Source organism: Symphalangus syndactylus, chromosome 12, assembly GCF_028878055.3.
Source record: "Symphalangus syndactylus isolate Jambi chromosome 12, NHGRI_mSymSyn1-v2.1_pri, whole genome shotgun sequence".
NCBI lineage: Eukaryota > Metazoa > Chordata > Mammalia > Primates > Hylobatidae > Symphalangus > Symphalangus syndactylus.
This window is the reverse complement of record NC_072441.2, coordinates 31,866,439-31,879,000: the sequence shown is the minus strand read 5'-3', so window position 1 is coordinate 31,879,000 and position 12,562 is coordinate 31,866,439. Positions and strand designations below refer to the sequence as shown.

General features: G+C 39.4%; 1 protein-coding gene across 11 annotated transcripts in view; it reads left to right on the top strand.

The window, feature by feature from the left end:
• The window catches only part of USP33 (ubiquitin specific peptidase 33), a 68,993-nt gene extending 57,724 nt beyond the window's left edge, over window positions 1-11,269 (top strand). For all 11 annotated transcript variants that reach the window (XM_063624101.1, XM_063624099.1, XM_063624105.1 and 8 more), the window contains 3 exons: window positions 5,786-5,888; window positions 9,326-9,394; window positions 9,784-11,269. In XM_063624101.1, the coding sequence (XP_063480171.1) occupies window positions 5,786-5,888; window positions 9,326-9,394; window positions 9,784-9,941 (330 nt within the window). In that variant the 3' untranslated portion in view covers window positions 9,942-11,269. The remainder of the gene's footprint in view (window positions 1-5,785; window positions 5,889-9,325; window positions 9,395-9,783) is intronic.
• Window positions 11,270-12,562: the final 1,293 nt, after the last annotated feature.

Below are 12,562 nucleotides of genomic sequence, written 5' to 3'. Positions count from 1 at the left end.
GATACACAGCAGAGAGATACGCAGAGAAGAGGTGAAAATCATGAAGATGGAGGCAGAGATTGGAATGATACAGCTGCAAGGTAGAAGCTTTAGAACCATGACAGGCAAGGAATGGAGTCTTCCCCTAGAGCCTCTGCAGGGAGAATGGTTCTGCTGACACTTTGATTTTGGAGTTCTGTTCTCTAAAACTGAGAGAATAAATACCTTTTCATTTACCAAATTTGTGGCATTTTGTTATAGCATCCCTCTGAAACTAATACAGTGGGTATAATCTGGTTTCCCAACATAATCCTCTTTGTTTCTATTATGTAGTAATGTAGTATTCATTTTATTTACCCTTTATAACTGGGGTCAGTCATTGCAGCCAGTACTGTAACCTCCTCTTTGCTTGTTGATTCAGTGACATGAGAAACTCAAAATGGCCAGGGGGCTGTCTCAACTTTCAGTCCAGTCAAATTGTTGTTGTGTTCCCTTGGGATATAAATCTTCCACATTTAGTAGAGGCTGAAGTTGTGAGTATGGGAAGCAAAACTTTTGTGAATATGTCAGTAGGTAGTAGTAGATGAGCTCTCTTATTTCCTTTACCTGACTCCTAGGTTTATGTATTCCAGTTATGGGAAAAACCACCATATATTGGTTTCTAATTTGGAGCATATACTACAGCATGTAAGATAGTACCAAACTCACAAAGTGTTGCCACCCACACAAAAAAAAACTAAGTCCAGTAGGCCAACATCTTTTGCATGATAGCACATGGTAAGATCAGCAAATTTTGTGGAAGTAAGCCTATTCATTTCTTTTGTGTAAAATGAATTCCATGGTCAGAGTCAGTGTAGGATATTATGGTTATGAATGAGTCATTCACTAAGTCCAAGAATAGTGGTATGTGGTAAAACACGGGGTTAGGAAGGTAGACCTAAATCCAGTGTAAGTTATAGGTGTTTACAAATCACGTGTCGTCAAATGACTCATATCCAGACTATATAAAGAACATACAACTCAATAAGTAAACAAATATTCCAATTAGAAAATAGGCAAAAGATTTGAATAGGAATTAGCCTTAAGAAGATAGGGCTAATAAGCACATAAAAAGTACACAGTGTCAGTCATTAGGGAATTCCTATGAATATCAATGATGAGGATGCAAAATGGTGTGTGCCAAATGATAAACAGTTTGGTAATTTCTTGTAGGTTCAACTCCTAGTACATGACCCAGCAATCCCACTCTTAGGTATTCATTCCAGAGAAATGAAAATTTATGTTAACATAAAACATGTAAACAAATGTTTATGGCAGTATTGTTCATAATTGCCCCAAACTAGAAACAATTGAAATGTCTATCATCTGACAAATGAATAAACAAAATGTGTTATAGTTGCATAATAGAATGCTACTCAGCAGTAAAAAGATCATGGCGTACTGATCCATGAAGCAACATGGATGAATATTAGAAACATCATGCCAAGTGTAAGACATACAAAAGACTATATAATGTCTAATTTCATTTATATGAAATTTCTAAAAAGGGAAAAAGTGTGGAGACAAACAATTAGTGATTTCAAGGGCTGAGAGAAGGGGAACTGATTGCAAACTGGTGCAGGACAGCTTTTGTGGGTGTTGGAGGGCTCTAAGCTGGATTGTGGTGACAGTTGCACAACTATAAATTTACAGAAAACCATTAAAGTCCACACTAAGAGTGGGAGGATTACACCTTAATAAAATTGTTTTTTTAAAAAGCAAATCTGGGGCTGGGCAAGGTGGCTTATGCCTTTCTAGCACTTCGGGAGGCTGAGAAGGGGGGATTGCTTGAGCCTAGGAGTTGGAGATTACAGTGAGCTATGACCATGACCCTGCACTCCAGCCTGGGCAAGAGAGCAAGACCCTGTCTTTAAAAATAAATAAAATTGGCTGGGCTCAGTGGCTCACGCCTGTAATTCCAGCACCTTGGGAGGCTGAGGCAGGCGGATCACTTGAGGTCAGGGGTTCCAGACCAGCCTGGCCAACATGGTGAAACCCCATCTCTACTAAAAATACAAAAATTAGCCAGGCATGGTGGCGGGCGCCTGTAATCCCAGCTACTAGGGAGGCTGAAGCAGGAGAATTGCTTGAATCGGGGAGGTGGAGATTGCAGTGAGCCGAGATCGCACCACTGCACTCCAGCCTGGATGACAGAGTGAGATTCTGTCTCAAAAAAAAAAAAAAAATTAAAAAGTGCAAACCTATTATTATTATTCTATAATATTAGGGTTTTTTTTTGTTCAGCTTTTTTTTTTTTTTTTAAACAAAGCATGTGTGTTAACAGAAATAACACTGGAATATAAAAATAGGTGCCCTTAGTGGATTGGAAGCTAAGTGAAGTTTCTGAAAAACTGAAAAAGCAGATAGGATCAGATCAAAGAAGCAAGCCAAGGGCCACAGGAAATGACTGTGTGGGCTTTAATTTTGGAAGTGGCAGATATGGATGATGACCTTAGCATTCTGCCTGTTGCACTGTACCAGGCAGCAAGCATAAAGGTATCTGCATGGATAGAGCAGTGAGTGTAGACATGTGAAGTACGATTGATATTCAGGGAGATACATAAGGATATTGTATCTTAAATAACAAAACAAAACCTCAATAGATGGGTTGATTGAATGGCAAAATAAATACTATTGGAGAGAAAATTAGTATGCTGAAAGATACAGTGGAAAGATTTCTCCCAAGGTAAAGCACAAAAAGATAAGCACACAGAAGGAAGAAAAGTTTTGACATGTTGGATAGCTATAGGATCCAATGTTTTTCTATTACGTATTTTTTAAAAGAGAACAGAATGAGAACTACATTTAGAGTAACCATTTAGATAAATTTCCCAGAACTAGAGAGAAACACATTCTTAAATTAATGAGGTAACTGTGCTTAACTAAACTTTAAAAAGCGTCTACCTAAACACATAGGAAGTAACTTCTTAATACCAAAGATAAAGTAAGTCCTGAAAGTTTTCAAACATGGTAGTGGTATGAATTTAATGGTTGTTAGAATCCAGCATCTGGCAGATTCAGTCTGACATGACATTTTAGAAATCTCAGTTCTCTAGGGATAAGTTGCACATCACAGAAAGCCTGAACTTTAATTCCATGCCTTGAGACAAATATGCCTTGATTTCTTTGTTAACCATCAGAGACTGCCACAGCATTTTCCATTTCATTGTTCCATTGAAGCAGCTACCTTGTGTCCCAGAAAGATCTTTGCCCTCAGAGAGCTTATATATATGTACACAAACACATATATACTTTTTTTTTTTTTTTGAGACAAGGTGTTGCTCTTTTGCCTGGGCTGGAGCATGGTGGCATGATCACAGCTTTCTGCAGCCTGGATCTCCCACGCTCAAGAGATCCTCCACATCAGCCTCCTGATGAATAGCTGGGAGTAGAGGCATGTGCCACCACACCCAGCTAATTTTTTTGTGTATTTTTAGTAGAGATGGGGTTTTACCATGTTGCCCAGGCTGGTCTTGAATTTTCTGGTCTCAAGTGAGCCACTGTGCCATGCCAGAGCTTATATTTAATAAATATGTTATATTAAAAGGTGATGGGTACAATGGAAAAGGGAAACATTGAACAGAATTAGAGGCACCAAGATTACAGTGGTGAGGGGGAGGAGTCAGGTTGGAGTTTTATATTTTATTTTATTTTTGAGATGGAGTCTTGCTTTTTTGTCCAGGCTGGAGTGCAGTGGCACGATCTCGGCCCATTGCAACCTCCTCCTCCCGAGTTAAGCGATTCTCCTGCCTCAGCCTCCCAAGTAGCTGGGATTACAGGCATCCACCACCATGCCTGGCTAATTTTTGTATTATTAGTAGAGATGAGGTTTCACTATGTTGGCCAGACTGGTCTCAAACTCCTGACCTCAAGTGATCTGCCTTGGCCTTCCAAAGTGCTGGGATTACAGGTGTGAGCCACTGCGCCTGGCCCAGGTTGGAGTTTTAAACAGGGTGGTCAAGATAGGCCTCATTGAGAAGATGACATTTAAGCAAAGACTTAAAGGAGGTAAGGGAGATAGTCATTCAGATACCTGCAAAAACAGGGGTTAGTGCAAAAGGCTTGTGAGGCAGGGCTGTATTTGTTTGGTTCTGGGAATAACAAAGTGGCCAGTATGATCACCAGTGAAAAATGAGGAAGAAGATGAGGTCAGATTATGCAGTGAGATCATGGAGGTACTTCTGTGAATAATTACAGGGTTTTGATTAATTTGATTAGAGGAATTATATAATCTGAACTTGGTTGTCTTTGTCCACAGGTAGTGTGTTCCATGGATTGAATTGCCCATCATGAGATGGGCAGTTACTTACACACTACTACACACTACTTACACACTACTACAATTAGATTAATTCCAAATACTCTTAATTTTCCCGAGCCTGTTTTGCTTGTGCTTCTCTTTGTATATCAGTTTTTCTCTCACTTGGGTTTTTTTTAATTGCAAGTGGTAGAAGCCAGACTGGCTAACCTGGCAAAAAAGAAATTTACTAAGAATAAAAATTGAAAAACCAGACCTCCAAAAGTTTGAGAACTAAGGTAGCCCTGAGTATCTACCTGAATTGACATTGGAATTATTCCATTCTAACCATTAGGTCACTTCTCTGAAGATTTTTATTTCTGGCAGAGTTGTGTATAGTTTGAGTCACATACCCATTCCTTAGGCCTGAGGGCTGGAAGAGGGAATTGGTCCTCAGGGACTGTCCCACCACTTACTAGAATTTACCTATACATTTATGTATATTGTTTGTGAAATGACATATACAAGATCATTCATTCATTGCAGCATGGTAATAGCAAGTTGTCTACCAGTATCTTAAGTAAACAAAAAGTACAGACTGTAGATATAGTATGTGTACATAAATAAAGTTTACACATTAGATTTTTAATAAATATGTGGCGTATTTATTGTTTTGAAGACTTTGTCTTGACCATCTTCATTTACCCAGTCTTTATGCCCCTTTTATGTATACTTGTTAAATTTTGAGACAGAACCTAGAATTGTTTATTCATAGATGCTACCACGTATCCTAGTACTAAGTTAGCATACATCTTACTGTACCACTGGTTTTTTTTTTTTTTTTTTTTTTTTTTTTGAGACAGGGTCTTGTTCTGTCACCCAGGCTGGAGTACAGTGGCACAATCATGGCTCACTGTAGTCTCAACCTTCTGGGCTCAAGTGATCCTCCTACCTCAGCTTCGCCGAGTAGCTGGGACTACAGGCGCAAATCACCTCACACAGCTAATTTAAAAAAATTTTTTTTGTATAGGCCGAGTGTGCTGGCTCACGTCTGTAATCCCAGCACTTTGGGGGCCCAAGACAGGTGGATCACTTGAGGTCAGGAGTTCAAGACCAGCCTGGCCAACATGGCAAAACCTCATCTCTACTAAAAATACAAAAATTAGCCAGGTGCAGTGGCGGGCACCTGTAATCCTAGCTACCCGGGAGGCTGAGGCTGGAGAATCACTTGAACTTGGGAGGCGGAGGTTGCAGTGAGCCCAGATCGTGCCATTGCGCTCCAGCCTGGGCAACAACAGCAAAACTCTATCTCAAAAATAAATAAATGAAAATAAAAAATAATTTTTTTTTGTAGAGATGTTTTCACGATGTTGCCCAGACTGGTTTGGAACTCCTGGGTTCAAGGACTCCTCCTGCCTCAGCCTCCCAAAGTGCTGAGTTATCAAACAAACACTGAAGTGGAGTGATGGTATTGTTTTGCCATAAAGCAAGTTTTAGATATTAGGTGACTGTTTTTTTTCCCCCTTGTAGCTTAACAGAGCGTTCCAAAAAGAGGACTCTCCAGCTACTTTTTATTGCATCAGTATGCAGTGGTTTAGAGAATGGGAAAGTTTTGTGAAGGGTAAAGATGGAGGTAAGTGGTTAACTGAAAAATTTTTTTTTGGTAAATTATTTGTTTTTTTGTTTGACAAATATTTCTTGAATATCTATGTGCACTTGGGATTACACTATTAAACAGAAGAGAAAAAGATCCTGTCCTCAGGGATCTTACTTTCTAGTTTATATTCTGTTGGTTGTAAATTTTGTTAAACTTATTTTACGAGTTATAGCAGGAATAAGAGAACTGAACAAAGTAAATCTGTGATCTTAATATTGAAAAAATTTTAGAAATCGTTATAAGGAATAAGAGGTTGCTTAAATTATGGTTTATTCAGTACAGTGGACTTTTAAAGTAAAATTGTATGACAATATTTAATAATTTGAAAAGAAGATATTCTGATATGTGCCAGGCGCAGTAGCTCACGCCTGTAATCCCAACAGTTTGGGAGGCCGAGGTGGGTGGATCACATGAGGTCAGGAGTTCAAGACCAGCCTGACCAACATAGTGAAACCCTGTCTCTACTAAAAATACAAAAATTAGCTGGATGTGGTGGCAGGCACCTGTAATCCCAGCTACTCAGGAGGCTGAGGCAGGAGAATTGCTTGAATCCACGAGGCGGAGGCTGCAGTGAACTTAGATCACGCCACTGTACTCCAGTCTGGGTGACAGAACAAGACTGTCTTTAAAAAAAAAAAAAAAAAGATATTCTGATATGTGAAAAAGGCTGCAACAGTATGCCTAGTTAAAGCTTTTTATATTTATGTATTTACTTTTTAAAATTTTAAATTAATAGAGACAAGGTCTTAACCCTGTTGCCCAGGTTTAAGTACAGCAGCATGATCATGGCTCACTGCAGCCCTGAACTCTCAGCCCATGTGATCCTCCTACCTCCATCTCCTGAGTAGTTGGGACTACAGGCATGTACTTCCACACTTGGCTAATTTAAAAATTATTTTTTACAATTATTTGTAGAGACATGGTCTCACAGTGTTGCCCAGGAACTCCTGGGCTCAAGCAGTGCACTAACCTTGGCCTCCCAAAGTGCTGAATTACTGAGTTCTCTCTATATTGTCCAGGCTGGCCTCAAACTCCTGGGCTCCAGTGATCCCCTTGCCTCAGCCTCCTGAGTAGCTGGGACTATAGGTGCACACCACCATATCTCGCTTTTCTACACCTTTAAAAAAAATTTATTTTTATTTTGTAAGTTCCAGCATACATGTGCAAGATGTGCAGGTTTGTTACATAGGTAAACATGTGCCATGGCGATTTGTTCCACCTATCAACCTAGGTATCAAGCCCAGCATGCATTAGCTGTTTTTCCTGTTGTTCTCCCACCCCTCATCCCTCAACCCCCACCAACAGGCCCCCGTGTGTTCTCCTCCCTGTGTCCTTGTGTTCTTATTGTTCAGCCCTCACTTATAAGTGAGATCATGCAGTGTTTGGTTTTCTGATTCTGCATTAGTTTGCTGAGGATAATGGCTTCCAGCTCCATCCATGTCCCTGCATAGGACACAATCTCTTTCCTTTTTATGGCTGCATAGTATTCCATGGTGTATATTTACCACATTTTCTTTATCCAGTCTATCATAGATGGGCATTTGGGTTGATTCCTTATCTTATAGCAGCTATTGTGAATAGTGCTGCCATGAACATATGTGTGCATGTATCTTTATAATAGAATGAATTGTATTCTTTTGGATATATACCCAGTAATGGGATTGCTGGGGCAGATGGTATTTCTGGTTCTAGGTCTTTGAGGAATTGCCACACTGTCTTCCACAATGGTTGAACTAATTTACATTCCCACCAACAGTGTAAAAGTGTTGCCATTTCTCCACAGCCTCACCAGCATCTCTTGTTTCTTGACTCTCTCTTTTTTTTTGAGATAGAGGCTCACTTTGTCACTGAGGCTGGAGTGGAGTGGCGTGATCTCAGCTCATTGCAACCTCCTCCTGGGTTCAGGCCATCGTCCTGCCTCAGCGTCCCGAGTAGCTGGGATTACAGGTGCCCGCCGTCATGCCTGGCTAATTTTTCTATTTTTAGTAGAGATGGGGTTTCACCATGTTAGCCAGGTTGGTCTCAAACTCCTGATCTCAAGTGAGCCACCTGCCTCCGCCTCCCAAAGTGGTGGGATTACAGGCATAAGCCACTGGGCCCAGCCTGTTTCTTAACTTTTTAATAATTGCCATTCTGACTGACGTGACATGGTATCTCATTGTGGTTTTGATTTGTGTTTCTCTAATGATCAGTGATGTTGATCTTTATTTCATGTTTTTTTTGGCCACATAAATGTCTTCTTTTGAGAAGTGTTCTTGTTCTTTGCCCACTTTCTAATTGTTTTTTTTTTTATTGTAAATTTGTTTAAGTTGCTTTTACAACTTTTGATGATGGCCATGCGGTTCACTTTTGCCTTAAATTTTAAAAAGAATGTATTTAAACACTTTCTTTTATAATGCTTTTATTGTTTTTAATGTTACTTTGATAATCTGAAGCAAATTAATTGTATAATTTCATTCAAATTACAAAGGAATTGCTATTTTATAGCATTAGTGGCACATTTTGACTTGTAATCCCCAAACGGAGAGTTAAAAAATAATTTCTGGGCCAGGCGTGGTGGCTCATGCCTGTCATCCTAGCACTTTGGGAGGCCGAGGTGGGTGGATCATGAGGTCAGGAGATCAAGAGCATCCTGGCTAACATGGTGAAACTCCGTCTCTACTAAAAATACAAAAAATTAGCTGGGCGTGGTGGTGGGCACCTGTAGTCCCAGCTACTTGGGAGGCTGAGGCAGGAGAATGGCATGAACCCTGGGAGGCGGAGCTTGCAGTGAGCCGAGATCGTGCCACTGCACTCCAGCCTGGGCGACAGAGCGAGACTCTGTCTCAAAAAAAAAAAAAAAAAAAAATTTTTCTGTTAGACTGTGATGGTTGTGAACGAGCCTCTCTTACCTTCTTTCCTGGTTCTGTTTTGGGGGAATTAAGAACTAGAAACGAAGAAGCTCAGGAGAAGACATTAAGAATTAACCATAGGCCAGGTGCGGTGGCTCACGCCTGTAATCCCAGCACTTCGGGAGGCTGAGGTGGGTGGATCATGAGGTCAGGAGTTCGAGACCAGCCTGACCAACATGGTGAAACCCCATCTCTACTAAAAAAAAAAAAAAAAGCAAAAAGTAGCTGGGCGTGGTGGCGTGTGCCTGTAATCCCAGCTACTCAGGAGGCTGAGGCAGGAGAATCACTTGAACCCGAGGCGGAGGTTGCAGTGAGCTGAGATCGTGCCACTGTCCTCCAGCCTGGGCAACAGAGCAAGACTCCATCTCAAAAAAAAAAAAAAAAAGAATTACCTATAATAATTTGGCTAAGAAATAACCAATCTGATAATGTAGTTACAGGTCACAATTTTGTCAAGCACAAAATTATGCAATTTTTTGTTACATTTCTTTGAAAAATACATTTTGATATTTTTTCCTTTAGATCCTCCAGGTCCTATTGACAATACTAAGATTGCAGTCACTAAATGTGGTAATGTGATGCTTAGGCAAGGTAAGTTTGACTCGTATTTAAGCTTTTACTTGTGAGTGATTTGTCACTGTTAGAAATATGTTATCATTAGTCATCTATAGTACTTTTTTATTCAACTGAAGAATGTAATCCATACATTAACTAGGGCAAGTAATGAAAAGCAGCCACTATTTTTTTTATCTGAGGAAAGGTCTTAAGGCTGTTGTTAAGAGCAAAGAAAAAGCATCTCTGACTTTTTAAGACAAACCATATGTTGCAGCTTATAACAATATGGGCTGGTAGTCTGCAGATTCATGTTCCAGAAGTTCTCAATTATTCCGAGAAGATTCATGCTGGGGAGTACATTATGAAAGCTTTTGCAATATGAATATATAGGTTTGTAAACATTATTTCTTCTACATAATTTTAAGGAGCAGATTCTGGCCAGATTTCTGAAGAAACATGGAATTTTCTGCAGTCTATTTATGGTGGAGGGCCTGAAGTTATCCTACGACCTCCAGTTGTTCATGTTGATCCAGATATACTTCAAGCAGAAGAAAAAATTGAAGTAGAAACTCGGTCTTTGTAATTTTTAGGATGTAGAGAGTTCTAATGAGGAATCATTTTCACGTCCCTTGACATGTACACATGCAAAAACATTCCTAAAAGCGTGTTTATTTTCTTTATTTTTTTTCATCATTTATCCCATTTATTTCTTCTTAGTGGGCATTATGGAAGAATATATTAAAATGTGTAATATACCACAGGTTGGTATATTTAGTTTTAAATACTTACCATAAAGTCTTCCAGTGTAATTTTTTTTTTGAGACAGAGTCTTGCTCTGTCACCCAGGCTGGAGTGCTGTGGTGTGACCTCAGCTCACTGCAACCTCCACCTCCTGGGTTCAAGCGATTCTCCTGCCTCAGCCTCCCGAGTAGCTGGGATTACAGGCGCCTGCCACCATGCCCGGCTAATTTTTGTATTTTAGTAGAGATGGGGTTTCACCATGTTGGCCAGGCTAGTCTCAAACTCCTGACCTCAGGTGATCCACCCACCTCGGCCTCCCAAAGTGCTGGGATTACAGATGTGAGCCACAGCGCCTGGTCCAGTGTAATATTTTTGAAAGGGGAGGGACAATTGTGAAATCAGTAGGTTATCTTTAATCTTTGTACTACATGCAGATCCACAGTATCCTTTGTAGTGTTGTAAATACTTTTGCTTTGAAAACTTTTTCATTATCCTAAATCACCGTAACTCTGACCAGTCTTTCAGTTCTCCAAAAGCCTAATTTAATTGTATAGTTTTGTCATGGCTTCATACAATAAAGAGCCTATTTTAAGTTGAAAGTAGTAGTCAGAATATTGTTAATTTCCTAAAGCTCAGGAAACTAGGTTGTCACTTTTTTTGCACTGCAGCATATACACTAGCTTATTAAAATTTACAAAATGTCTTTTTGAATGTATCAAGGATGTATTTAGTTTGAGTGGAATTTGTCAGCAGATTATCAGTAACTTATTGCCGCTTATATTGTACAATGTTAAACTTCAATTCCTGTAACCTGGTTAGTATTAATGTCAGTAACTAAAAAACTTAGAGTTAGTTTTAGGGCACTTTTTATTTTGAGAGCATGAAGTGTGGAATGTGTCACTGCAATTGTTGATAAAGGTGAGGCCACTTGCAACTTGATTTTTTAAATGAAATAGATAAAGTCTTTTTGAATAATATAGTATGCACTGCTATTTGCTTGATTATGTAATGTCAAAAGTTTAACTATATTCCAAGTACAAAAACATACTGGATTACATTGAGGATGTTGAATAGCATTCATGATGGCTTTGTTTTGGTTTGGGGCAGCTGTCACCAGCTAAAGCAATGTTGTTAAAATTAGCTCAATAAAAATGACTTTAAAATGTAAAACTTGAATGTTGAATTTATTTGATAGACGTTAAAGGTAAAAGGTACAAAGTTTATTAATATTAATACCTTCTTGCTGTTTCTATTTTACTTTATTTATGTATTCTTTTGAGACAGAGTCTCACCCTTTCCCAGGCTGGAATGCAGTGGCAGTCTTGGCTCACTGCAACCTCCGCCTCCCAGGTTCAAGTGATTCTCCTGCCTCAGCCTCCCAAGTAGCTGGGATTACAGGTATGAGCCACCACACCCAGCTAATTTTTGTATTTTTAGTAGAGATGGGGTTTCACCATGTTGGCTGGGCTAGTTTCAAACTCCTGATCTCAGGTGATCCACCTGCCTTGGCTTCTGAAAGTGTTGGGATTACAGGTGTGAGCCACTGTGCCCAGCCAATTTATTTTAAAATTTTTATTTATTTTGAGACCGGGTTATGAGACTGGCTAGTTTTTATCTCTTTTTTTTTGGTAGAGATGGGGTTTCGCCATTTTGCCCAGGCTGGTTTCAAACTCCTGGGCTCAAGTGATCCAGCCACCTCGGCCTCCCAAAGAGCTGGGGTTATAGGTGTGAATCATTGCACCTGGCCTCTTGTTATTTCTTAATCAGAAGTATGCAAACAAGTCATTCAGTGTAGTAAAGTTGGTTTTTATTATTTTATTTTTTTTTAGACAGGGTCTCTTGAGCTCTGTCAGTCACCTAGGCTGGAGTGCCTGGCGTTGAATACAGCTCACTGCAGTCTCCATCTCCTGGGATCAAGCGATCCTCCCACCTTAGCCTCCTGAGTACCTGAGACCACAGGTGTCCACCACCCCACCTGGATAATTTGTTTTATTTTTTGTAAAGTCTGACTTTATTGCTTGGGCTGGTAATCAGTGTAGTAAAGTTTTGATGTTTAATGAAATGCATTTTAATAAGCAGCCATTTAAGATCTATCTGAAGTTTTAAAAAATATATAGTAAAATATGATTCTACTATGATCTTCCTCAAGGTCTGAATGTTACTGATTTTTTTGTGAATCACCAGAATTTAGTGTAGTGCCTAGTATTTATTGGTTAATCAAAAAAGATTTGGTTTTAATGATTGTTACTTATTGAAACTTAGAATGTTTCAGTCATTTTACTGAAGTTCTTTCCTTATATTTAATCCTCCTAACAACTCTATGATGTAGGTTAAATGGTTTGCCCAAAGTCATACAGCGAAGAAGTGGCAGATACAGGACTCCAACTCATGGCTTCATATAATAAAGAGCCTATTTTAAATTGAGACTAGTAGTCAGAAAATTATTTACCATAATGTAATCCC